We start from the raw sequence: 27,282 nt of genomic DNA on the forward strand, positions 1-27,282 counted from the left end.
TGGGGAGAGACTCAGTGGATGCAAGTCCTCTCTCTCTCTCGCTCTCGCTCTACCTCTCTCTGTAACTCTAGCTTTCAAAATAAATAAAAATTTTAAAAAACCCACACTACTTAATCCCAAACTCCTCAGCTCACACATAAGCATCCTTTGCGACGATACAGTCAGCACCTTCTAGAAAGAGCAGCTCCCAGAGTTGTCTGAGCTGTTTCGTAGCTGACTCTGTGCCTTTACCAGCATCCTGTACATTCCTCGCCCTGTCCTCAGTGTAGATTTCCTTTTTCTGGTTATTGTCTTCTTCCTCTTTCTTGGTTTACTCATCCAGTAGGTGGAGCACCCCCTTCATTCCATAGCTTTTCGGGGAAGAATGTGTGGGAAGTCAAATTTTTGAGACCTTTGCAAACCTGTCAAGTGTCTTTCTTCCTCGGTCATACTTGATTTGTAACTTGATTGGCTATTGAATACTAGGTTGGATATACATTTATTTTCTTTTTTTAAAATATTTATTCATTTACTTGAGAGGCAGAGTTGAGAGAGAGAGAGAGAGAGAGAGAGAGAGAGAGAGAGAAAGTCTTCCATTTGTTGGTTCACTCCTTCAATAGCTGCAGCCAGGAGCCAGGAGCTTCTTCTGGGTCTCCCATGCGGGTGCAGGGTCCATCTTCTGTTTCCTAGGTGCATTAGCAGGGAGATGGATTAGAAGTGGAGCAGCTGGGATTTTTATTTAGAAAAATTTTTGTTTTTATTTGAGAGAGCCCATCCACTGGTTCCCCAGATGCCCACAATAGCTGGGACTGGATCAGGCTGGAGCTAGAAATTGGCAACTCAATCCAGGTCTCCCATGGGCAGAGCAGGGACCCAACTATTTGACAGTGGGAATCAGAGTTGGGAATCCAACCTGGGAACTCTGATAATATGGGACATAGGCGTTTTAAGCCCTAGGCCGGATGTCCACCCCACAGTTCCTTTTGAGACATCTGAATTTATTCAGAGCCCTTAACTTTTGTGTATGGTGTTTTCTGGAAATTTATAGAATCTTCTCTTTGGGTCCGGCTTCTCGGTATGGGTCTGTGCTATATGGTTTGAATGTATTCCCTCCAAATTTCAGGTGTCCATGGGGTGGTATTAAGAAGTGGGGCCTTTAAGGGGTGGTTGGGTGGTGAACCCTCTTCCCTTTGTGAAAGAGCTTAATGAGGGAGTTCTCTTTTTGCCCAGGCACCATCCGGGAGGCAGACAGCAGCCCTTACCAGATGTCCAGATGTTGAAGCTGCTGGCAGCTTGGTCTTTTTTTTTTTTTTTTTTTTTTTTAGGTTTATTAGGAGAGAGGGAGGTGATCCGAAGCCAGAGCCAAGAGCTTCTTCTGGGTTTTCCACATAGGTGCAGGGGCCCAAGGACTTGGGCTATCTTCTACTGCTATCCCAAGTGCATTAGCAGGGAGCTGGATGGAAGTGAAACAGCCAGGTCCCGAACCGGTGCCCATATGGGATGGCGGCACTGCAGGTCAGAGCTTTTTTTTTTTTTTTCTTTTTAAGATTTATTTATTTATTTGAAAGGCAGAGTTATAGAAAGGCAGAGGCAGAGAGTGAGAGAGAGAGGTCTTCCATCTGCTGGTTCACTCCCCAGATGGCCACAATGGCCAGAGCCGGGCCGATCCGAAGCCAGGAGCCAGGAGCTTCTTCTGGATCTCCCATGTGGGTGCAAGGACCCAAGGACTTGGGCCATCTTCTACTGCTTTCCCAGGCCATAGCAGAGAGTGGGATCGGAAGTGGAGCAGCCAGGACTCAAACCAGTGCCCAAATGGGATGCTGGCACTGTAGGCAGTGGCTTTACCCACTAAGCAACAGCGCCGGCCCCAGGTTAACCCACTGCACCACAGCACCAGCCTCTGGCAATTTGATTTTTTTTTTTTTTTTTTGGACAAGCAGAGTTAGACAGTGAGAGAGAGACAGAGAGAAAGGTCTTCCCTTTTCCGTTGGTTAACCCCCCAAATGGCCACTATGGCAGGCGCACCATGCCGATCCAAAGCCAGGAGCCAGGTGCTTCTCCTGGTCTACCATGCGGGTGCAGGGGCCCAAGCACTTGGGCCATCCTCCACTGCCTTCCCGGGCCACAGCAGAGAGCTGGACTGGAAGAGGGGCAACTGGGACAGAATCCGGTGCCCCAACCAGGACTAGAACCTGGGGTGCCGGCGCCACAGGTGGAGGATTAGCCGGCCGCAATTTGATCTTGGACTTCTTGGCTTCCAGAACTGTGAGAAATAAATTCTAGTTCTCTATAAATTACCCAGTCTAGGTTATTTTGCTAGAGTGGCAAAAACAGAGCAAGTCTATTTCAAGCCTTGTGCTGGGTATTAGTGGGTCTTCTATTTTTTTTTCCCTAAGTGCTCTCCTTTTAATTTCTGGAAAAAAAAAAAAAAAAAAGGTGCTTGAGTTTCCAATTCTAATCTCACGAATATACTTAAATGAGAGTCCACGACCCTGCTGAAGATGGCGAGAGTTTTTTTTTTTTTTTTTTTCGGTTATTCTTCTGGCACCCTTTCTTCTTTCCGTCACATTCTTTTTCCTGTTCTCGGCTCTCTTCATGCTTGATTGCGTGCTCATATTTAACGGCAGGGCCTCAAGGGCTGCCTGGAAGCTCTGGAAGAGTGGGTGAGGCTTGTTCACCCCGTGATTTCCTGAAGCCTAAGCTGCTGGGCCTTTTGCTGGGGAACCCCTGATGTCCACATCCGTGTGAATAGCTTCAGGACTTCCCTCCTGGGTTTGCTGGATTCTCACCTAGGAAAGTCTCATCTGGCCCTCTGCCTGCCGGGCAGGCTCCTGGCTGCTGTCTCATTCTGGGTTGCAGAAGAAGATTCTGCATTTGGAATGCGTGCGTCACTCTCTTAACCATCCTGTCACCTGTTTAGTAAAACAGACTTGCTGCTTTCACCCCTTCAGTGGTGACACCTGTTTTCTGCTGGGGCAGGTAAGAACAATCACACAGCGGCCTGAAGGAAGGGGTGGCAACCGGGCATGGCAGAGCTGTCATCGGCTTTCTGCTTTCTGGCACGCCCCTGCCCCTGTCTTCCGGCAGGAGTGATGCCGTCAATGCCTGATTATTTGATTTTTTTTAATGTTTATTTATTTTCATTTTATTTGAAAGGCAGAGAGACAGACCTTCCATCTGCTGGTTCTTTCCCCAAATGGCTGCAACAGCCAGGGCTGGACCAGGCTGAAACCGGGAGCCAGGAACTCCCTCTGGGTCTCCCATGTGGATGGCAGAAGCCCAAGCACTTGGGCCTCTTCTGCTGCCTTTCTCAGGATGCATTAGCAGGCAGCTAGTTGGGAGGCAGAAGAGCTGGGACTCAAAGCAGTGCTGTGACACAGGAGGAGGACATCCCAAGCAGTGGCTTAACCCGCCGTGCCGCAACACCCGCCCTGTTTGGTGGCTCACGTCTACTTGATTCTTGGGTCTCTGCAAGAGGAAAGAGAATTCAGTTTTTCACCAGTTCTACCAAGTAAGAACCACTTGTGGGGTTGGTGCCGTGGCATAGCGGGTAAAGCTGCTGCCTGCAGTGCTGGCATCCCATATAGGTGCCGATTTGAGTACAAGCTGCTCCACTTCTGATCCAGCTCCCTGCTAATGTGTCTGGGATAGCAATGGAAGATGGCCCAAGTGCTTGGGCCCCTGTACCTGCGTGGGAGACCCGGAAGAAGCTCCTGGATCCTGACTTCAGATCAGCCCTGCTCTGGCTCTTATGGCCATTTGGGGAGTGAACTAGTGGATGGAAGACCTTTCTCACATGACAAAGGGGAATTAAGGTGGTGGAGAAAATTGATAGTAAATCAGCTGTTTTAAAAATAGGGTGATTGTCTACAGCCATACCACCCTGAACGCGCCCAATCTCGTCTGATCTCGGAAAAATAGGGTGATTACCCCAAATTATCTGCATGCACCTAATGCAATCACAGGACCCTTCACTATGGAAGAGGGAGACAGAAGACGCCCCTTGGCTGCTCTGGAGGAGGAAGGGAGCCCTGAGCCAGGAATGGGGAAGCCTCCAGCAGCTGAGAAGGAAACAGACCCTTCCGCAGAGCCTCCTGCAGGAACTAGCGCTGTTCACATTTTGGCTTCGGTCCAATGAGACTGCATATCTGACATCTGGAACCTAAGAAAGTAAATGTGTGCGGTTTTGAGCTACCAAGTTTGTGGTAATGTGTGACAGCCCTGATAGCAAATGAATCGATTATAAATTCAAAAAAGAAATATGTGATGTGTATGAGTATGGTTTTAAAATGGGATGGTTTCAGCAAGTTCATTCCGTGAACTGTGTCTCACGTTCCTTACCTAGAGGCAGGTGTATATGGAAGGGGTTTGGAAGTCAAGTTGAAGCTTTAGGGCTTGGGGTGCATAGCTCACTCTGAGTGCTGAAGTTGCCAGTTGTCCTAGGTAGAGAGGAGAAGTCCACAAAATCTCAGAAGAAAGTGGTCTGAATTCCCAGATTTCAATAATTTACTGTGATTTCTGTTCTTATTCTCGAAAAATTCTCACATTTATAACTCATTTTTTAATCTTTATTTTTAAATTTCTTTCAAAGGCAGAGAGAGAGAGAGAGAGAGAGAGAGAGAGAGAGAGAGAGAAAGGAAAGGAGAGACATAGAGAGAGGGAGAGAAAGAGAGGGAGAGAAATCTTCCATCCACTGGTTCACTCCTCAAATGGCTGCAAGGGCTGGGTCAGGGCCAGGCCAAAGCCAGGAACCGGGAGTTTCCTCTGGGTCTCCCGTGTGGGCGGCAGGGGCCCAAGCACTCCAGCCATCCTCCACTGCTCTCCCAGGAGCATTAGCAGGGAGCAGGACCAGAAATGAAGCAGCTGGGACTTGAAATGGGGCATAGATGGGAATGCTGGCATTGCAGGTGGCAGCTCAACCCACTGTGCCACAATGCCAGCCCTCATTTTTTTTTTTTAATTTATTTATTTGAGAGGGAGAGAGAGAGATCTTTCATTTGCTGGTTTATTCCCCAAATGGCTGCAATGGCTGGGGCTTGGTCAGGTCAAAGCCAGGAGCCAGGAGTTTCATCTGAGTCTCCAGTGTGGGTGGTGGGGCCCATCTAGTTGGGCCATCTTCTATTGCTCTCCTAGACACATCAGCAGGGGGCTGGATTGGAAGCGGAACAGCCAGGACTTGAACCTGTGTACTGGCAACAAAGGCAGCAGCTTAGCCTAATGTGCCACAATGTCAGCCCCTTCATTTTGTCTTTGTTGTGGGGAACTCCCCATATTATACCTCGATCTAGTCTTTCCCTGGCCTTTTTGTTTTTAAGTCTTAGTGGTGGGGTTTTGGTGCAGAGGTTAGGATGCTTCTGGGAATGCCTGCATGGGAGTGCTTGGGTTAGATTCCTGGCTCTGCTTCCAATTCCAGTTTCCTACTAATGTGCACTTTGGAGGCAGCAGTGCTTGGGTTCCTGCCACTCATGGGGAGACAGGAATTGAGTTCCTGGCCCCTGGCTTCAGCCTGGCCAGTTTCAGTTGTTGCTGGCATTTGGGGTGTGAATACACAGTTGGAAGGTCTCTATCTCACTGTCTTTGAACCTCTGTCTCTCTTTCTCTGCCTTTCAAATAAACAATTTAAAAAAGATAAAAAAGCTGTATTAAGTATTCACAATTATCTGTTTGCATATATATGTTTATTATTTTCCATTATTGAGCAAGGAATAAAAAAATTGTAGTTAAGGCACAAGTGGCCCAGGCCCTTCCACAGTATCAAATCTTCCAATGGATTTGAAGGGAAAATACATCAGTGCCTAAAATCAAACTTAATAGTATTTTAAGGGTCCGGCACTGTGGTGTAACAGGTGAAGCTGCTGCCTGCTAGTGCCAGCATCCCATGTGGGTACCAGTTCAAGTCCCGGCTGCTCCACTTCCGATCCAGCTCTCTGCTATGGCCTGGGAAAGCAGTAGAAGATGGCCCAAGTCTTTGGGCCCCTGCACCCACATGGGAGACCCAGAAGAAGCTCCTGGCTCCTGGCTTGAGATCGGCACAGCTCCAGCCGCTGCTGCCATCTGGGGAGTGAACCAGCAGATGTAAGACCTCTCTCATTCTCTCTCTCTCTCTCTCTCTCCCTGCCTCTCCATCTCTCTCTGTGTAACTTTGACTTTCAAATAAATAAAAAAGTCTTCAAAAAGTTAGTATTGTAAGATTGGTCAAAATTCTATCTGATCTTGTCATACATTTAAGACAACAGGACATACTCCAAAAACAGAATGAGAAAAGTCATCTCGAAGAATCTGACACAGTGGAATTGAATGGAATTCCATTCAAATAAGTACTGATTGCACAACCAAGCCAGCTGGGCACTGTGCTTTGGAGAGTTAGAAGAGAGTGGGCAGGGGTGTGGCTGTCGGCGATTGGCCATAAGTCATTTGAAAGTGCCTAACAGTCTCATCCCGGGACATTTACATAACATAGAATGAGGGGCTCCACCTCTTCTTTTCCCCCCCTAATTAAAAAAAAAAAAAAAAACTGTGGTAAAATACAAATAGCAAGGTTTTCTATGTTAATTACTTTGGATGTTCAGTTCGGTCGGGGCGCCGGATTCTGTCCCGGTTGCCCCTCTTCCAGGCCAGCTCTCTGCTGTGGCCAGGGAGTGCAGTGGAGGATGGCCCAAGTGCTTGGGCCCTGCACCCGCCTGGTAGACCAGGAGGAAGCACCTGGCTCCTGGCTTCAGGTCAGGGCAGTGCGCCAGCCGCAGCGCGCCGGCCGCGGCGGCCATTGGAGGGTGAACCAATGGCAAAGGAAGACCTTTCTCTCTGTCTCTCTCTCTCACTGTCCACTCTGCCTGTCGAAAAAGAAAAAAAAGACTCATTTATAGGGGCCAGCACGGTGGCATAGCGGGTAAAGCCACTGCCTACAGTGCCAGCATCCCATGTGGGTGCCGGTTCGAGTCCTGGCAGCTCCACTTCTGATCCAGCTCTCTGCTATGCCTGGGAAAACAGTAGAAGATGGCCCAAGTCCTTGGGCCCCTGCACCTACGTGGGAGACCCGGAAGAAGCTCTGGCTCCTGGCTTGAGATCCACCCAGCTCCGGCCCTTGTGGCCATTTGGGGAGTGAACCAGAGGATGGAAGACCTCTCACTCTCTGTCTGCCTCTAGCTCTCTGTAACTCTGGGACTTGAACTCTGGGACTTGGGATGCTGGCACTGCAGGCGGCGGCTTTACCTGATATGCTAACAGCACCAGCGCAAAGTGTGGGATTTCAACGTAGGGAGTCTATGCATGTAAGCACTACTGCTGCTGGGGCATTTTCTGCTCATAAGGATTCTCATGAAATGTCAGGGGGAGGTAAGCACAAGAAACCACAACCCAGGACAGTGGCACTCACCTCATTTTTGCTCTTCTGCTGAGGATGGTGTAGGCACAGCCTCATCACTCGTTCTCGCTGCCTGGGTCAGGAATTGTCGTGACAGCCTGAGGATGGGACACATTCACCTAGGTGTCTTGAATACATTAACCACATTGGTAAGTGCACTTTTTTCCCTGTGATTTCTACATTTTCTTCATGTCCAATGTATCCTCCTCTCTCTCTCTCTCTCTCTCTCTCTTTTTTTTTTTTTTTTTTTTTTTTTTTGCGAGAGAGAGAGGGAAAAAAAAAAAAAAAAACCTCAAACAGAACTCTTCAGGAAGTAAAGCTTCGGTGGAGAACTGTTCCAGAAAGCCCTTGACTAACAAGCGGGGCCCTCGGTGTGCCAGGAAGTTGGCAGCCATGGGGAGAACAAGGTCCTTCCCCGAGCTGGAAGGAAGGGCTGCAGGAAGGGCTCAGCTCTGAAGGAGCAAGGTGCCATGCAGAGGAGCTCGGTGAAGCAGGACGTCTGGTTTAGGGGGCCCTTGCCAAAACTTCCAACACATTCTAGGCTGCAGTGTAGGGAAAGGGCTGACCACCTAGAACAGAGCCCTGTGAGAAGCAAGTTTTTCCTGATCATGCTCATGCATCAGGTTCTCCCATGCTGTCTTCGTGCACCTGCTGTATCAGCATGCTCTTACGGAGACTGTAGGGCTTGCATTCATTGTGGTGCGCCACAGGCGAAAGACAGGCAAGAAGAGATCATGTCTACTTCTGAAACTGTTATGGTGGAAATGGGCATGGGTGCTGTGGGTGCACACTGATAATGGTGAAGTCCAATATGAAAAGCTGAACATGAAGAGATAGTATGGGTTATAGTTTTTAATCAAGCTCCCCACATAGGCGCACGTGCTATGGCACTGTGGGTTAAACAGCTGTCTGTAGGTGCCAGCACTGTGGTGCAGTAGGCTAAGCCTCTCCCTGTGCCATGGCATCCCTTGAGGGCACCAGTTCTCTTCCAATCCAGTTCTCTGCTTATGGCCTGAGAAAGCAGTAGAAGATGGCCCAAGTGCTTGGGTCCCTGCACTCATGTGGGAGACACTGAAGAAGCTCCTGGCTCCTGACTTTGGATCAGCGCAGCTCTGGCTATTACGGCCATCTGGGGAATGACCCAGCGGACTGAAGACCTCTCTCTGTCTCTCCCCCTCTTTGTCTATAATTCTACCTCTCAAATAAATAAATAAAATCTTAAAAAAATGATTCCAACATAAAGGGTAACATGAAAAGAATAGTGGTTTTGTGCCATAGAAAACAAACATTTGTGGCCTTTTATCCTTGTCTAGGACATTGAAAAAGAAAAATGCATTACAAGTACTCAGCGGCTTACTGAGCAGCAATTCAGGGTGGGCGTGGCGCTCTGTGTGTCAGCAGCACAGCTTCCTTCCCTCCTGCTGCTCATTTTGCATGGACTCAGGGCAGCAGGAGAGAGGACAACAAAAGGGAACTGCCACCACAGGACTTCTCTTTTTCTACCTATGTCCAAACAGGTGGGAAATGCCGTCTTTATAATTGGCATCTATGTCTACAAAACCAGAGATCCTATTACCACAGATACTGGTAATGGGTATTAGGGATGGATATTGGGGGATGGCACCTAGTACCCTCTGCCACAGGCATTTATTGCGGCCTAAATACTTCAGCCATCGTCTGCTACTTCCCCCAGGTGCGTTAACAGGGAGCTGGATTGGAGGTAGGATAGCTGGGACTTGAACTGGTTAGCATAAGGGATGCTGGCATTGCAGGCAGTGGCTGCCCAGCCAATTCTTGTGGGAGGCTATCCTGTATATTGTGGAATGAGTTTAATAGCACCCCGGCTTCCATCCACCAGTGACATCTCCTTTGTGTGACAATCAACAATGTCTCTCTGCAGACACTGCCAAATGTTCCTTGAAACACCCTTTGCACTCTGTTGAGTTACTGGGTGGAGGGACTGTTAGTCCCCGGGAAGGAGACAAAAATAGACCATAAATAATTTATGAAAATAAAATAGGGTTAGAAGACATTTAGGGCTGAGATGCAGTATTTACAAAATACCACAAGAAGGGAAAGAACCTGGCTTATTTTAAGACTCAGAGTGCAGAGAGGTTAGCAGGGCAGGTAGATTGAGAAGAGGCTAGAAAGCAGGCAGGGTCTGCTATGGTTGTAAAGGTTTGATCTTAACTGCAACAGGAAATGATTGAAACACTTTAAGCAGGGGACTATGTGATCTGTTAAATAAAAAAAATCAGGGGCTGGACCGGCACTGTGGCATAGCAGGTAAAGCTGCTGCCTGCTGTGCTGGCATCCCATATGGGCACCGGTTTGAGTCCCAGCTGCTCCACTCTGATCCAGCTCTCTGCTATGGCCTGGGAAAGCAGTTCCAGGAGCCTGGAACTTCTTCCAGGTCTCTCATGTGGTTAGCAGAGGCCCAAGCACCTGGACCATCTTCCATTGCTTTCCCAGGTGTATTAGTGGAGAGCTGGATTGGAAGTGGAGTAGCTGGGACCCGAACCAGTGCTCCTATGAAATGCCAGTGTTGCAGGTGGCAACTTAACCCACTGTGCCACAATGTGGGTCCCCTAAATGCAGTTTCATGAAAATGTGTAGGAGAGCCCTGTGGACATCAGGCATTACATCAGGTGAGCTGGGCGAGGGCTGTTCAGCTGCGGGGTTGCAGAGAGTTTGGAAAGTCAGTGAGGAGGCAGAGGACTGGGAACACACGTGGGGACAGCCCACAGAGGCAGGGCACAACAGCTGTAGGTACTTCCAACAGCTGAGATTGAAAGGTACACTGAGAAAGCAGAGAGGAGCTTGCAGGAAAGCAGCCAGCATCCTCAAGAACACCACGAATGGATGATATTTAGATCCAGGCAGGCTGGTGGTACCAGTACTCAGGAAGTAAACTGCAGGCCCTAGAGTGGGGTTCGGGGCAGTACTGCTGTCACTGAAAGGGGGTATTCTTACCTGCCCCCACACCCTCACCTAAGAATTGAAGTAAACAGCTAAGAGAGGAACTTAGGCCCTAATGAATAGGGTAGGACTCTGGTTATCAGCACTGGAGTCACAGAGAGTTGGACAAGCAGCAAAGATGACTGCTACTGAATTCTAGAGTGTTTAGCTAGAATTTTTTTTTTTTAAGATTTATTTATTTATTCAAAGTCAGAGTTTGGGGCCGGCACTGTGGTGCAGTGGGTTAACGTCCTGGCCTGAAGTGCCGGCATCCCATATGGGCGCCGGTTCTAGTCCCGGCTGCTCCTCTTCCGATTCAGCTCTCTGCTATGGCTTGGGATGGCAGTGGAGGATGGCCCAAGTCCTTGGGTCCCTGCACACATGTGGGAGACCCGGAAGAAGCTCCTGACTCCTGGATTTGGATCAGCGTGGCTCCAGCCGTTGCAGCCATCTGGGGAGTGAACCATAGGATGCAAGACCACTCTCTCTCTTTGCCTCTCCTCTCTCTGTGTAACTCCGACTTTCGAATAAATATTTTTTAAAAAAGAGTTACACAGAGAGAAGGAGAGGCAGAGATAAAGGGGTGTTCTATCTGCTGGTTCACTCCCCAATTAGTCACAACAGTCGGAGCTGCGCTGATCTGAAGCCAGGAGCCAGGAGCTTCTTCGGGGTCTCCCACGTGGGTGCAGGGGCCCAAGGACTTGGGCCATCCTCCATTGCTTTCCCAGGCCATAGCAAAGAGCTGGATCAGAAGTGGAGCAGCTGGGACTTCAACCGGTTCCCATATGGGATGCCAGCACAGCAGGCAGCGGCTTTACCCGATACACCACAGTGCCAGTCCTGCTTACTAGAACTTCTAAGTTGAATCTAAACCTAAGACACAATGAAGCCACTACTAATGATGGGGCGAAAAACTGTAATTAAATACATGAAATACCTATTTTCCTACTTCAAGAGGATATGCTGACTACCATCACTGCTAAGGAGAGTAGCAGGAAGAACAGACATAGCTTGAGTTCAGTAAGATGGTCAAGTGCAGACCTTGGAGCCAAACTGCCTCTCGGCCTTCAAACCCTGGCTAATACATGGCTCTACTTTGTTCAACAAATTACAGCTGGTCTGTGAGTATCCAGGGAACCAGAACACCCGAATTTAGTTTCAAATCCTGACCCTGAATATAACTTTCTTCATTTTACCTTAAGAAAATTGCCCACATTTTTGAAGCCTTTGGTTATAAATTTGTAAAACTGAGAGGGTTGACATCCATCACCCCTTAAATGTAAACTTTTCTGAAAGTGCTTCCTGGGGAATTTTTCAAATCTTCATGCTCTTCAAATAGCACCCAGACTTCCCATTTAATAGCAGTCTGAACAACTTTGAGATCATGCTGTTAACTTTTAGAGTCATTCTGACCTAAATTTTATTATTCTCATTTTGGAAATGAGGAATTGGAGGCTCAGCAAGCAAAATCATGTTCAAGATCACATGATTAGGATTAGCTGTTAGTTCTGCCAATTCCAAAGCTGTGCTGTTTCTACTTTTTCTGGTATATTATTCTGACATTAGAATTTATTTGATTTCTGTACAGTGGCCAAAATCCCAAGTACCGTATCTATATATTTACCCTGAATTTGATATTTCTAAGTCTATACTTTGAGCTGTCATTTGTTCAATTCTCTATTTCAGCATTCCCTTTTCCTTGTTATTTATGGTGTTGTCAGCCCATACGGTATAAGTCCCATTTAAATGTCTCCTACATGTCTGTTTTCTAGCAGTAACCCTTGACTTTTATGTGAAATTGAAATGAGAAACAATTTTCATGTACTCACTCATTTGTTCCACTTTACAATGTAAATAATTAAATATGTAGGAAACGTAATAAAATTCTAATAGAAGATGAAACAAAGACCAGAGAAGCAAAAACTCCAGTAATTATATTTAATTTTTTTTAAGATTTATTTATTTATTTGAAAGAGTTACAGAGAGAAGGATTGGCCGAGAGAGAGAGAAAGAGAGAGGTCTTCCAATCTGTTGGTTCACTCCCCAAATGGCCGTAACTGTGCCAATCCAAAGCCAGGAGCCAGGGACTTCATCCAGGTCTCCCACACAGGTGCTGGGGCCCAAGGACTTGGGCCGTTTTCCACTGCTTTCCCAGGCCATAGCAGAGAGCTGGACTGGTAGAGCAGCAGCTGGGACTTGAACCAGTGTCCATATGGGATGTCAGCCCTGTAGGCAGCAGCTTTACCTGATATGCCACAGTGCCGGCCCCCCGTTTTCTTTTAAAGTCTTTATGAGATAAGTAAGGTGATCGTCATGTCCAAACAATGGAACAACCTAATTCTTCTAATATTATAATTTCTACCATTTTCTAACAGAAACTCTAAGAGTTGAATGCAAAAATAGTATTTAATATTTAGCTTTCAGAATATAGAAACATCTCAGAGAAACTGTGTGACACCTCTAACAACAGTGCAGGTATATTTGAGGTAATATTTGTATAATTAGCAACTTTCACAATCAAGGAAAACATTGTTCTGTAAATGTTATACATTAACTTTTTAAGTCAAGAATTCCACACTGTTGTAAAATAAGTTCAGCTCGGTGCTATGACAGTTAACACAAATAGATGTAAACTCTCACTAGATCAACTTGAAAAGATAGAATGCTCACTAATTATGTTATTAATACAAATGTCAAAAAAAATAACAGTCCAAAATGTACAGAAGCACTGTAACAAAAATATAACTAACAATATAGCTGTCTATCAGAGTCAGCCACAGTACCATCAGGCTTTTAAAAATACTAAGGTCTTCACTTTCATTGTTCTTTTTGACTTTTTTCTATAAATACAGTAGCTAATTCTGATCATTTATCCTCATTTAATATTCCTGTGAACAAATTTTTTGATAGTAAGATATTATTTTCAAGCACATCATCATCATCTGATTAAACAGATTATTACTGAAAATTCATAAAAGCTTTTAAGGCTATTAAAGGTTTCATGCAACTTAAAAAATCCGATTTTGGAAATAATTAAGGAATTTTCCTTTCATTGGGAAACAGCCAGCATGTAAATATGTAAATATGGTATTTAACATGCCTATGTATTTGTTAAGAACTAGAATACACACTTTATAATGCATCTGAAACACTTAGGTATTTTGATAATGTTATTACTACACAGACTGTGTGTGGCAATAAAAATTGTCTTGGGCAGTCACAGTACATTTATCTGCATTTTGAATTTTATAGAGGCTAACATGATAACAAATTTATCATCTTGACATGGTGTATCACAATCTTCTTTTATAAACTTCACAGGCCTTTCTTATTGACTTTTTCTGAACGATTCTGTAAGAAAAAAATATGATTTTTGTAATACAGCAAACAGAAAAATATTCATGGTTACAATGACTTTAAAAAACATTCTTTTATATAAAGTTATTATAAGAATAAACAAGTGTGAAAATATGGATTGAGACAGTCTCAAATTGTTAAATTAGAAATTTGCAAGTTTCTGTTGAAGAAATGTTCAGAGGGAAATAAATAACCCTCTTAATAAGTTTTTTTTTTAAGATTTTTTTATTTGAAAGGCAGAGTTACAGAGAGAGAGTGAGAGTATCTTCCATCTGCTGGTTCTCTCCACAAATGGCCACAGTGGCCAGGGCCCTGCTTAGTCAGGCCAAAGCCAGGAGCCAAGAACTTCCTTGGCATCTCCCATGTGCTACCCTCTAAGTTCATTCTTTCCCTGCCTTAATGTATTTTACTTTTGCCTCACAGGTTACTCCAGGAAAACAAAATCCCTATAATTCCCTTATTACAAACCTAACTAAGATTTTTGACAAAAAAAGAATGAAGGGAAGAAAAAACTTCAGGGTGGCTTTGTTCTTTTGTCCTTCAGATATCTGCCAATAGAACTGGCTTTTAGGGACCAGCACCATGGTGTAGCAGGTAAAGCTGCTGCCTGCAGGGCCGGCATCTCATATGGGCGCAGGTTCAAGTCCTGGTTTCTCTACTTCTGATCCAGCTCTCTGCTATGGCCTGGGAAAACAGAAGATGGCCCAAGAGCTTGGGCCCCTGTACCCATGTGAGAGACCTGGAGGAAGCACCTAGTTCCTGATCAGCACAGCTCTGGCCGTTGTAGCTATCTGGGGAGTGAACAAGTGGATGAAAGACCTCTCTCTGCCTCTGCCTCTCTGTAACTCTGCCTTTCAAATAAATAAATAAATCTTTAAAAAAATAGAACTGGCTTCTCAACTTATACTGTGCTAATCATGTTATAAAAATGACCATAATACATCATTTAAAACTGGAAAGAAATAAACTTCAGAGTTATGCAGTCCAAGCTATACTTGACTTCGAAACGTAAATGCCTATATAAAGAAAAATAAATCTTGGGACTGATGCTGTGGTGCAGCAGATTAAGCTGATGCTTACAACACCAGCATCTTATATCAGGGTGCTAGTTCAAGTCTCCACTACTCTGCTAGCTCCCTGCTAATGCGCCTAGGAGGCAGTGGATGATTCTCTCTCTCTTTCTCTCACTTTGCCTTTCAAAAAATCTTTTTTTTTTAATTACAGATTTTATTTATTTATTTTAGAGGTAGTTACCTCTCATACTGGTGCTCATACGGGATGCTAGTGCTGCAGGTGGAGGCTTAACCTACCACAGCACTAGCCCCAACACTTTAATATTCACCTTCTGAACTGTACATGAAAAGAAAGAAATAGCTATATATATATATATATATATATATATATATATATATATATAAAATCTACAATAAAAAGCTGAATAATGTTATCCTCATGAATTTTATTTCTGTTATCAAACCAGCCTTAGTAATTAAAATATATCCTAAAGTTCTTTGGAAAATGTATTAGCTTTCTCAGTTTTACCTAATTTATGTACCTTAAATGAAACAATCATAGAACAAAGCATCAAAACTTCACGGTGGGCCAGCACTGTGGTGCAGTAGGTTAATCCTCCGCCTGCGGTGCACCATATGGGCGGTTCTAGTCCTGGTTGCTCCTCTTCCGATCTAGCTCTCAGCTATGGCTTGGGAAAGCAGTAGAAGATGGCTCAAGTGCTTGGGCCCCTGCACCCATGTGGGAGACCCAGAAGAAGCTCCAGGCTCCTGGCTTCGGATCGGCCCAGCTCCAGCTGTTGTGGCCATTTGGGGAGTGAACCAACAGATGGAAGATCTTTCTCTCTGTCTCTCCCTCTTACTGTCTGTAACTCTACCTCTCAAATAAATAAATACAAATCTTAAAAAAAAAAAAGAAACTTCAAGGAAACAGAAGTCAAAAAGGGAAAAAACTAGATTCTTTCCCACAAACGATTCTACTTTGCATCTTTTAAACCTCTTTGGATTTCCCCATTTGGTCCCCTCCCTGTTATAGGCACTAAATAACTATTTGCCCTTGCTTTCTGCTAGAAAAGACGAAAAAAAAAGACATAAGTGACTAGGGGTTATTGGTAGCACAAACTCATCCATACTTGCCAGTTTTGGGAAAAATCATCCTTCACTTCGCGGACTTGTCCATAATAGTAGCTTCATTACAGCTTTGGATTTTTACCCATAGTGGTCGGTCAGATAAGTGTAACACACTGGAGGGGTGGCATGTCATTGTTCAGAATGTCTCCTCTAATCTTGTCATCTTATTTGATTGGTCAAAGTTGCTGTGAAACATTAATGCTCAGCCTGAGCACAAGCTGTGTGAACCTCCTGCTTATAAGCAACAGCACTCTGAAGTTCTGCTTCAGGAGATTTATGTTTCCTTTTCTTCTTCTTCTTTTTTTTTTTTTTGGCAGGCAGAGTTAGACAGCGAGAGAGAGAGAGAAAGGTCTTCCTTTTCTGTTGGTTCACCCCTAAAATGGCAGCTACTGCCGGCATGCTGCGCCAATCTGAAGCCAGGAGCCAGGTTCTTCCTCCTGGTCTCCCATGCGGGTGCAGGGCCCAAGCACTTGGGCCATCCTCCACTGCCTTCCAGGGCCACAGCAGAGAGCTGGACTGGAAGAGGAGCAACCGGGACAGAATCCGGCGCCCCAACCGGGACAAGAACCTGGGATGCTGGCGCCGCAGGCAGAGGATTAGCCAAGTGAGCTGCGGCGCTGGCCTATATTTCCCTTCTTGTAAAGATTTATTTGAGGGGCCAGCGTTGTGGCGCAGTAGGCTAAGTTCTGCCTGCATTGCCAGTATCTCACATGAGTGCTGGTTCAAGTCCCAGCTGCTCCTCTTCTGATCCAGCTCTTCTGCTATGGTCTGGGAAAGCAGAAGATGGCCCAAATGTTCGGGCCCATGCATCCACTTGGGAGACCCAGAAGAAACTCCTGGCTCCTGGCTTCAGAATGGCCCGGCTCTGACCTTTTGCAGCCATTTGGGGAGTGAACCAGTGGATGGAACACCTTTTCCTCTCTTTCCCTCTCTCTGTGACTCTACCCCTCAAATAAATTTAAAAAATCTTTAAAAAAATAAAGTTCAAATATTATTTCATTTTAAGAAGATTTTTCAAATTTATTTATTTGAAAGGTGAAGTGTCCCAGACAGAGGAAGAGAAAAGATCTTGTGGGGAGCAACTCGGACTAGACTAAGTTACTGGATTAAGACTTATTCTATGCATCTGCTCTCCCACAATATGGCGCTGGGAGAGGAGGAAACAGCTTCTACACAGCTGCCTCCAGTTCAACCAATAAACTGTAGGACCTACTCCTGATTGGAGGAGAGCAGCGTACTCGGCGTGTGGGTAGCAGAGTTGGGATTGGTGGAAGAGGACTATAAAGGAGGAGAGAGACAACATGCACCAGGAACATCTATCTGAAGGAACACCTGTGCAGCCCCCGAGAGAGCCGGCCGGCGGTGTGCCGCTCCCCCGCGGAAGTGGGGAAAGTGGCAGGGGGAACCGCCCTTCCACGGAGGTGGAAGGGTCGGTAGCCAACCCGGGAAGAACCAGCAGCAAACCCGGGGAGGGCCGAGCAGACGAAAGAAGAGCGCAGGGTCCTGTGTCGTTCCTCCACGAAGACGGGGAGCGACAGATCTTCCTTTCACTAGCTCACTACTCAAATGCCCACAAGAGGTGGAGCACGGACAGGCCAAAAGCTAGGAGACATGAACTCCATCCAGGTCTCCCACATCAGAGGCACAAACTCAAGTACTTGGGCTATGATCTGCTCTCTCCCAGGCACATTAGCAGGAAGCTGGATTAGAAGCACATACTAGCTGGGGCTCAGCACTCCTATATGGGATGTAGGTATTCCATTGCGCCACAATGCCTGCACCAGAAATTACTTTTAAGAAAATGATTCTTCTTTAAAGGCACCTAAATCTCAGACCTTATTTAAGTTCTCATCCTGGACAATGGAGGGTGGATAAGTGGATAAAGAAAAAAGTATAACCAATTGCAGTTGGCATTGTGATGTAGTAAGCTTAGCTGCTTCCTATGAGCCCGACACCTCATATTGGAAAACTGGTTGAGTCTGAGCTGTTCCGTTTCTGATCCATCTCCCTGCTAATGAGCCTGGGAGGAACCTGCCACCCACGTAGGAGATCCAGATGGAGTTCCTGGCCTATGGCTTTGGCTTGGCCTAGCCCTGGCTATTGTAGCCATTTGGGGAGTGAAGCAGCAGATGGAAGATACTTTTTTTCTTTCACTCTGCCTTTCAAGTAAATAAATCCATACATAAAAACAAACCAATCCAGACATCCCTAATATTATCTCATGGTTCTACAGAACTTTTCTTGATTCAAAATATTTAAAGTGCTTTCTTGCATGGAGTCTATTTCATTGCTAGGATAACTTTCTGATTTAAGTAATGAAGTAGCCAATGAGCATGGATGTCAAATGATTCATCTGAGAATTACAGGAGCTGGAATCCTCTTCCCCCTTCAAACACAAGAGGTGTTCATTGCAAGGCACCTGTTTTATAGCTGATGTAGACACACTAAACAGGGTGCAGTAAGGCACCTCAGGGATTAGCAACAGCAGAAAACCACTACCCTGTAGGCTGGAGGGTCAGAGGAGGCTATGCTTATGGAGCCCAGGGTTTGAGGGCCAGCAGATGGACGCTGCCTGGTGGGAACTGGGACTAGGAGGGAGATAGTACCTAAAGTAAACAGAGTAGGAGAAGTATCTGGCTTTCCCTCCTTCCTGCCTTCATCTTCCACTAGTGTCTCACATTGGCTAAAACTGTCCAGAGATCAGACAGCAAGGGAGGATGAAAAACTGATCTCCCTGAAATATAGCAGCAACAGCTGCATTTCCAAGAGCACACAGTCCAATGTCCAGGAAAGTTCAAAGAACCTGGCCAGTAATGGCGGTTCTGGAGCAAGATTTCCTGATTCTGAACCCCAACTCTGAGTGCTCTCATTATCTTTTCAAGATGTACTTATTTGATGGGCAGATGGCAGAGAGAGAGGGACCGAGAGACCTTCTATCTATCAATTCACTCCCACATGGCTGCAAGGAATGGGGAAAGCCAGGAGCCTTGAACTGCACCCAGGTCTCCCACACAGGTGGCAGAACCCCAAGCATTTTGGTCATTATCTGCTGCCTTCCCAGATGCATTAGCAGGAACCAGATCTGAAACAAAGCAGTCAGGTCTTGGACCAGCACTCCTGGACGGGATGCCAGCACCACAAGCAGTGGCTTACCTTGCTGGGCTACAATGCTAGCCCCTGAATGCTATCCTATCATTCTGTAGTTCAGTGACTTTGGGTAATTAATATGGTATCTCTAGGTCTCAGTTTCCTTTTCCACCAAATAGGGATATTATATGAAAACATTTTAACTTCTTGGCTGCAGTATAAACATGATAACGTGAGAGTTATTTAAAAAGTTCATGTAAAATGTAATTAAAAATAACTTTATTTTGGTGCAAAAAATTCTGAAATCCATACAGTTTTTATAACACATTTTCTATGTGTTTATTTATTTGTTTATACTTACATTTTATATGAACTTTTTGAAGATCCCTCATATGCATGAATTTCAGACTTTCCTTGCACCACAGTAAACTTACATTTTAACTCCAGCTTTCATGAAGTTTAATTAATGAATTTGAGAGGTGCAGAGAAAGAGAGAGGGAGGGAGAGAGCACATGCATGAGTGCTCTCATCTGCTGATTCACTCCCCAAGTGCCAGGTACCTAGGTACTCTGATGTGAATGCAGGTACCTTAACTGCATCCTAACTGCTAGATCAAATGCCTGTTCCGTCATTAACTTTTCAAAAAAAATATTTATTTACATATTTATTTATTTGAAAGGAAGAGTGACAGACTTCTATCCATGGTTCATTCCCCAAATGGCCGCAACAGCCAGGTCTAGGCCAGGCTGAAGCCAGGAGTCAGGAATTCCATCCAGGTCTCCCACATGCCTGCCAGGGATTCAAGTACTGGGGTAACCATCTCTTCCCTTCCCAGCCTCATTAGTAGGAAGCTGAATCAGAAACAGATCACCTGGGACTTGAACCAGCACTCCAATATGGGATGCCAAGGTGGCAAGTGTTGGCTTAAGCCACTGTACCACATGTCAGCTCCCTTCAAATAAACAAATAAATACAAAGTTCATGAAATGTTGAGTTACAGAGAGACAGGGAGGGAGGGAAGGATAGAGGGAGAGAGAGAGACAGAGGGAGAAAGAGAAAGAGAGAGAGAGAGAGAGAGAGAGAGAGAGAGAATCTCCCATCCTCTGGTTCACTCCCCAAATGGCTACAACACCAGGAACGGGCTGGGCCAAAGCCAGTAGCCAGGAGTTTCTTCTGGGTCTCCCACATGGTAGCAGAGGACCCAGTACTTAGGCTATCCTCTGCTGCTTTCCGAGGCCATTAGCAGGGATCTGGATCAGAAGTGGAGTAGCTGAGACTCGCACTGGTGCCCATATTGGATGCCAGCACTGCGGCAGTAGCTTAACCTGTTATGCCACAATGCTGGCTCCCACTTCATGAGCTTTTTGAATTATACTCTTACATGAAGCCATTAGCCAAGTGTTTAAGCAGGTCCAGAGTAGAATATAAATAAATATCAGCTGTTAAGTATTTCAAAAATTGGATACAATCAGAAATTATATAAAAGTCTATTTATGCTACTGATGCTACTAAATGAGACCCAACTCGCAATTTGGCACTTAGCATATGTGGGGAGGGGTCATTTACAAATAAACAATTGAAACAATTATTTTCTTGGGAAAGAATTACTTATAAAAACTTCCTATATCCTTTGCCAATAATGTGGTCACTCCACGGGCCGGAGCTATGGCGCAGCAGGTTAACGCCCTAGCCTGAAGTGCTGGCATCCCATATGGGCGCCTGTTCGAGACTCGGCTGCTCCACTTCCAACCCAGCTCTCTGCGATGGCCTGGGATAGCAGTAGAGGATTGCCCAAGTCCTTGTGTCCCTGCACCCATGTGGGAGACCCAGAAGAAGCTCCTGGCTTCAGATTGGTGCAGCTCCGACCGTTGCAGCCAATTGGGGAGTGAACCATCAGATGGAAGACCTCTCTCGCTCTCTCTGTGCCTCTCCTCTCTCTCTGTAACTCTTTCAAATAAAAATAAATAAATCTTAAAAAAAAAAAAAGAATGTAGACACTCCATGTTGAAGGTGGCTCTTCAGGGGTAAAGAAATTGATTGAAGAAAATCTGTTACACAGGGATGAAGATAACCATTGGCTGTTACTCACAATGGAGACATTCATTAACAGATATTGGCCATAAGAAGTTGAGGGCATATTCCTTGTTTTCCTGTCTTTACTCAAGGATCCAAACATTTCTGACACCTGAGCAAAGTCCACTGGTATGGATTCTCGTTCCAGCTGAATCTATGATTCTGCCCTCAGGAGGAAAATAATGTCTTTCTACTCAAGAGGCCTCTGAAGTGACTTCCTCAGTTGCCATGGTGGATGCTGAAAGATGTCATGGACTAATTCTTTTCACACCCTTATGAGGTCAGCAACTTTAGGAACTTTATTTTAGACATGGCAAAGGGGTAATCTTGCTGAAAATCTACCTACCTACTCCAGATCATGAGAACTCAGGCTGCGGAGCTGTGGAACTGGAGCACACAGGGCATCCACCTCTTGCTGGAGGCCCTGTCATTTTCTTACTGTTGTCACAGTGGGCTCGTTAAATCAAACATGCAAAGCCATGGGTATATTAGGTCAGGACTGTGCTTTGGATCATTTCTTCACTGGCTTTAAACCAGGCCAAAGTAGCTGGCTGAGAGTAAGTCATTGTTTCAGCAAAACTTCTAGAGGAAGTAATACTGCTTATGATAATGGCTGTCATTTCCTGAATGTTTATTATCATCTAGGCACAGTGCTGCCCCACACATTAAAATAATTTTTGACAGTTAACGAGCATATTTAGGGGGCACAGTATAACAAGATATCTGTATACAATGTGTAATAATCAAATCAGGGTAATTAGTATTTCTGTCTTCAAACATCGACTGTTTCTATGTGATGGAAATCTTCAGACTCTTCTTGTTTTTCAAAATGCATCATAGATTTTTATAGATTATAGTTGCTCTGCTGAGCTACAGAATACCAGAACTAACTCTATCTAATAGTAGCTATACATTTTAGTTCTCCCAACAATCCACTGAGCCAAGGTTAATATCGCTGATTTTACATACAAAGTGAGTCCCAGAGGGATGATACAATCCATGTAAGACCAAAAAGCTAGCATGAGGACAAGTTGGGTATTCAAGATCTGTGCAGTACATATTTGCCTCATGACAGCCTCAGCCCTAGACTATGCAAATACAATGGCCAAGACACAGGGAGTAAGTACAGTGAAATAAAGAGCTATAACTGCACAAAGACTTGACTGAAAACCATGAAGGCTGCCAAATGATAACAATCAATCCACTTGCTCTAAGAAGAACTGGTAGGAAGGCACAGGGTTGCCTCTTTCCACCAGTTTTCCTCACACATCATCAAAGCGTGCCTTGGAAACCAATTCAGGTTATCGGACAATAGCCAATGAAGCGGGAAGACAAACCTAACATGGATGAATGCTTGGACCTGACTCTTGCTGGATCTGATAGGAAGAGAAAGAAAATTATGGCCCAGATCTGATTTCATGGTTTTAACAAAAACACAAACTTTTTTCATTACCATCCATTCATGGAAAGATGTATATAATCATGTATTTGAACGTCACAGTCTTGCTCTTAGGATTTCTAAAATACTGAGACAGAGGAGTAGTGGCAGTAGCCAGTACTATGGAATATTAACTTTTAGTTTCATTTTGCAGAGAATATGACAAACATCCCAAGCAGTAAAACTAAAACCTTTGCCAAAACCAGAAGGCTGTAAGTCAGCATGTCAGCAATTCTTCACATTATAACTTCTTGTATTTGTCTGCAATGCATTCATCTTCAACCTCCAGGTAAAAAAATGTGACTTCTTTAACCCTTTAACCAAGCCGGGAGATAAAACCTCTTGGCTAGGGATGGGCAAATAACCCAAATAAATTATGTAGGTAATTACTACTTCAAGAATTTTAGACCCATAAAAGTACATGTCACCCACCTGAAGTTCAGAGTGTTCTTTCAGGAGTCGATCATATTCTTTCGAAAGTCTCTCTGATTGCATCTTCATTGCAATCACATCATTTTGTGCCTTGAAAAGGGCTAGAAAATATAAACAGAATTTTATTCTTATTTTTGAAATAATTTCAAACTTCAGAAAAGCTGCAAGACTTAAATGGAAAACTCATGTGTAGTCTTCACTGCAATTCGGTGTTGATGTTGTGCTCCATTTGTCTTCACTGTATTCTCTCTACACACATACACAATATCATTTTCTTGAGTCATCTGAGACAAAGCTGCAGGCTTAGTGTCCTTTTACTCTTTAACATGTCATTGTGTATTTCCTAATAATGAAATATTCTCTAATAAAACCATAGTATGCAGGCATTTTTAAAAGCTTGTGGAGGAGCTGTTGTGGCATAATGGGTAAAGGCACTGCCTACAACACTGGCATCCCACATGGGTGCTGGCTACTGTTCTGGCTGCTATACTCCTGATCCCGCTCCCTGATAATGCCCTTGGGAAGGCAGCAGCAGATGGCTCAAATAACTGAATTCCAGCCACCCATGTGGGACACTGATTGAGTTCTGGGCTCCTGGCTTCAGCCTGGACTAAACCTAGCTGATAAGGCCATTTGAAGATTGAACAAGCAGACGAAAGAACGAAAGAATTATCTCTGTCATTCTGCCTTTCAAATAAATGTATAAATCTTTTTCTAAAAAAAGTATGTGGAGAAGATGATAACAAACAAAATATGTAAAGAGGAGGAGTAGCCTAAGAAAGGATAGAAAGCAATCATATATATTGAAGCAATCATATATATTACTTTTTGAGAATCTTTTTTTAAAACTTTTATTTAATAAATATAAATTTCCAAAGTACAGCTTTTGGATTATAGTGGCTTTTCCCCCTTTAACTTCCCTCCCACCTGCAACCCTCCCATCTCCCGCTCCCTCTCCCATTCCATTCACATCAAGATTCATTTTCAATTATCTTTATATACGGAAGTTCAATTTAGCATATATTAAGTAAAGATTTCAAGTTTGAACCCACACAGAAACACAAAGTGTAAAGTACTGTTTGAGTACCAGTTATAGCATTAATTCACGTTGGACAACACATTAAGGACAGAGATGGGGAGTAAGTGCACAGTGACTCCTGTTGTTGACTTAACAATTTGACACTCATTTATGGCGTCAGTAATCACCCTAGGCTCTTGTTATGAGTTGCCAAGGCTATGGAAGCATTTTGAGTTCACCAACTCCAATTTGATTTAGACAAGGTCATAGTCAAAGTGGAAGTTCTTTCCTCCCTTCAGAGAAAGGTACCACCTTCTTTGATGGCCCATTCTTTCCACTGCGATCTCACCCACAGAAATCTTTCATTTAGGGTTTTTTTTTTTTTTTTTTTTTAATTGCCAGAGTGTCTTTGCTTTCCACGCCTAAAATACTCTCATGGACTCTTCAGCCAGATCTGAATGCCTTAAGGGCTGATTCTGAGGCCAGAGTGCTGTTTAGGACATTTGCCCTTCTATGAGTCTGCTGTGTATCCAGCTTCCCATGTTGGATCGTTCTCTCCCTTTTTGATTCTATCAGTTAGTATTAGCAGACACTAGTCTTGTTTATGTGATCCCTTTGACTCTTAATCCTATCATTATGATCAACTGTGAACTGAAACTGATACTTTGACTAGTGAGATGGCCTTGATACATGCCACCTTGATGGGATTGAACTGAAATCCCCTGGCATGTTTCTAACTCTACCGTTTGGGGCAAGTCCGATTGAGCATGTACCAAATTGTACATCTCCTCCCTCTCTTACTCCCACTCTTATATTTAACAGGGATCATTTTTCAGTTAAATTTAAACACTTAAGAATAATTGTGTGTTAAATAAAGAGTTCAACCAATAGTATTAAGTAGAACAAAAAAATACTAAAAGGGATAAAGTACTAAGTTGTTCATCAACAGTGAGGACAAGGGCTGATCAAGTCACTGTTTCTCATAGTGTCCATTTCACTTCTACAGGTTCCCTTTTTGGTGCTCAGTTGTCACCGATCAGGGAGAACATATATTTGTTCCTTTGGGACTTGCTTATTTCACTCAGCATGATGTTTTCCAGATTCCTCCATTTTGCTGCAAATGACCAGATTTATTCATTCATTCCTCCCTCCCTCCCTCCCTCCTTTCTTTCCTCTCTCTCTCCCTCTCTCTCTTTCTTTTTTACTGCTGTATAGTATTTTATGGAGTACATATCCCATAATTTCTTTATCCAGTCTACTGTTGATGGGCATTTAGGTTGATTCCAGGTCTTAGCTATTGTGAATTGAGCTGCAATAAACATTAAGGTGCAGACTGCTTTTTTGTTTGCCAATTTAAATTCCTTTGGGTAAATTCCAAGGAGTGGTATGGCTGGGTTGTATGGTAGGGTTATCTTCAGGTTTCTAAGGAATCTCCAGACTGACTTCCATAGTGGCTTGACCAGTTTGCATTCCCACCAACAGTGGGTTAGTGTCCCTTTTTCCCCACATCCTCTCCAGCATCTGCTGTTGGTAGATTTCTGTATGTGAGCCATTCTAACCGGGGTGAGGTGAAACCTCATTGTGGTTTTGATTTGCATTTCCCTGATTGCTAGTGATCCTGAACATTTTTTCATGTGTCTGTTGGCTATTCGGATTTCCTCTTTTGAAAACTGTCTATTGAGGTCCTCGGCCCATCTCTTAAGTGGGTTGTATGTTTTGTTGTTGTGGAGTTTCCTGATCTCTTTGTAGATTCTGGTTATTAAATCTTTATCTGCTACATAGTTTGCAAATATTTTTTCCCATTCTGTCAGTTGCCTCTTCACTTTCCTTACTGTTTCTTTTGCCGTATGGAAACTTCTCAATTTGATGCAATCCCAATTGTTAATTTTGGTTTTGACTGCCTGTGCTTCTGGGGTCCTTTCCAAGAAGTCTTTGCCAGTGCCTAAATCGTGCAGGGTTTCTCCAATGATCTCTAATCATTTGATTGTGTCACATCATAGATTTAGATCTTTAATCCATGTTGAGTGGATTTTTGTGTAAGGTGCAAGGTAGGGGTCTTGCTTCATATTTCTTCATGTGGAAATCCAGTTTTCCCAGCACCATTTATTGAATAGACTGTCCTTGCTCCAGGAATTGGTTTTAGATCCTTGATCAAATATAAGCTGGCTATAGATGTTTGGATTGATTTCTGGTGTTTCTATTCTGTTCCATTGGTCTATCCATCTGTTTCTGTACCAGTACCATGCTGTTTTGTTTACAACTGCCCTGTAGTATGTCCTGAAATCTGGTATTGTGATGCCTCCAGCTTTGTTTTTGTTGTACAAGATTGCTTTAGCTATTCGAGGTCTCCTGTGTCTCCATATGAATTTCAGCATCATTTTTTCCAGATCTGAGAAGAATGTCTTTGGTATTTTGATTGGTATTGCATTGAATCTATAAATTGCTTTTGGGAGAATGGACATTTTGATGATATTGATTCTTCCAATCCATGAACATGGAAGATTTTTCCATTCTTTGGTATCCTCTTCTATTTCTTTAAGATTTTATAATTCTCATCATAGAGATCTTTGACATCCTTGCTTAAGTTTATTCCAAGGTATTTGATTATTTTTGTAGCTATTGTGAATGGGATTGATCTTAGAAGTTCTTCCTCAGCCGTGGCATTGCCTGTGTATACAAAGGCTATTTATTTTTGTGCACTGATTTTATATCCTGCTACTTTGCCAAACTCTTCTATGAGTTCCAATAGTCTCTTAGTAGAGTTCTTTGGATCCCCTAAAGAAAGAATCATATCATCTGCAAAGAGGGATAGTTTGATTTCTTCCTTCCCAATTTGTATTCCTTTAATTTCTTTTTCTTGTGGTGTATCACATTGATTGTTTTGTGCACATTGAACCATCCCTTCCACGTAGGTCCACCATGTCCCACTAGTTCCGGAATTGTTTCCTCTGCAGTTTTTTCCCTAACTCTTCCCTGAAACTGCAGTATCTCCACTTTTATTAAACTATCTTTTCCCAGATTATCAGTGCGCTCCCTCCCTATTCCGCCATCTTGGAGGTGGGTATCATATTTTAAATATTAAGAATCTTTAGCTCTTTGTATAATTCTGCATGTGCAGCCTTTGGAAGTTCTGCATTTGTAGATCTTTTAGGGTATGGGCTCTGGCTCTAGGGAAGAAAGTAGCACTCAGATTTAAAAGTTATCTTGCAGCATGAAATGAAATCATAGGTTCTATTTGTAAACAAGCTGGTTGCTTTTCTCTAGAGAGTCATCATATGGAGATTTTTATATAAATATGTAAGCCACTGTTAACTAAAGTGTTTCTTATATCAGTGCTTTCTAGACAGTGTTGTCAAAACTTTCTGTGTTATTCTACATCTGTGTTGTCAATATGATAGCCACTATATCCATGTAGCTATTAAGTACTTTTAAAAAATTA

At 44.0% G+C, this 27,282-nt stretch overlaps 1 protein-coding gene across 4 annotated transcripts in view; it reads right to left on the reverse strand.

The window, feature by feature from the left end:
- Positions 1-459: 459 nt before the first annotated feature.
- The window catches only part of LOC100357899 (B cell receptor associated protein 29), a 70,396-nt gene continuing 43,573 nt past the window's right edge, over positions 460-27,282 (reverse strand). The window contains exons 7-9 of one of the 4 annotated variants that reach the window (XM_070071150.1): positions 22,826-22,926; positions 7,352-7,437; positions 460-665 (exon numbers count right to left, since the gene is read on the reverse strand). In XM_070071150.1, coding sequence (XP_069927251.1) covers positions 7,396-7,437; positions 22,826-22,926 — 143 coding nt within the window. In that variant the 3' untranslated portion in view covers positions 460-665; positions 7,352-7,395. Of the gene's footprint in view, positions 666-3,335; positions 3,448-7,351; positions 7,438-12,229; positions 13,649-20,165; positions 20,931-22,825; positions 22,927-27,282 lie in introns of those variants that run through there. The other 3 variants (XM_070071152.1, XM_051849693.2, XM_070071151.1) reach the window with 3 other exon arrangements.

Source organism: Oryctolagus cuniculus, chromosome 3 (genome assembly GCF_964237555.1).
Source record: "Oryctolagus cuniculus chromosome 3, mOryCun1.1, whole genome shotgun sequence".
NCBI classification, from domain to species: Eukaryota; Metazoa; Chordata; class Mammalia; order Lagomorpha; family Leporidae; genus Oryctolagus; species Oryctolagus cuniculus.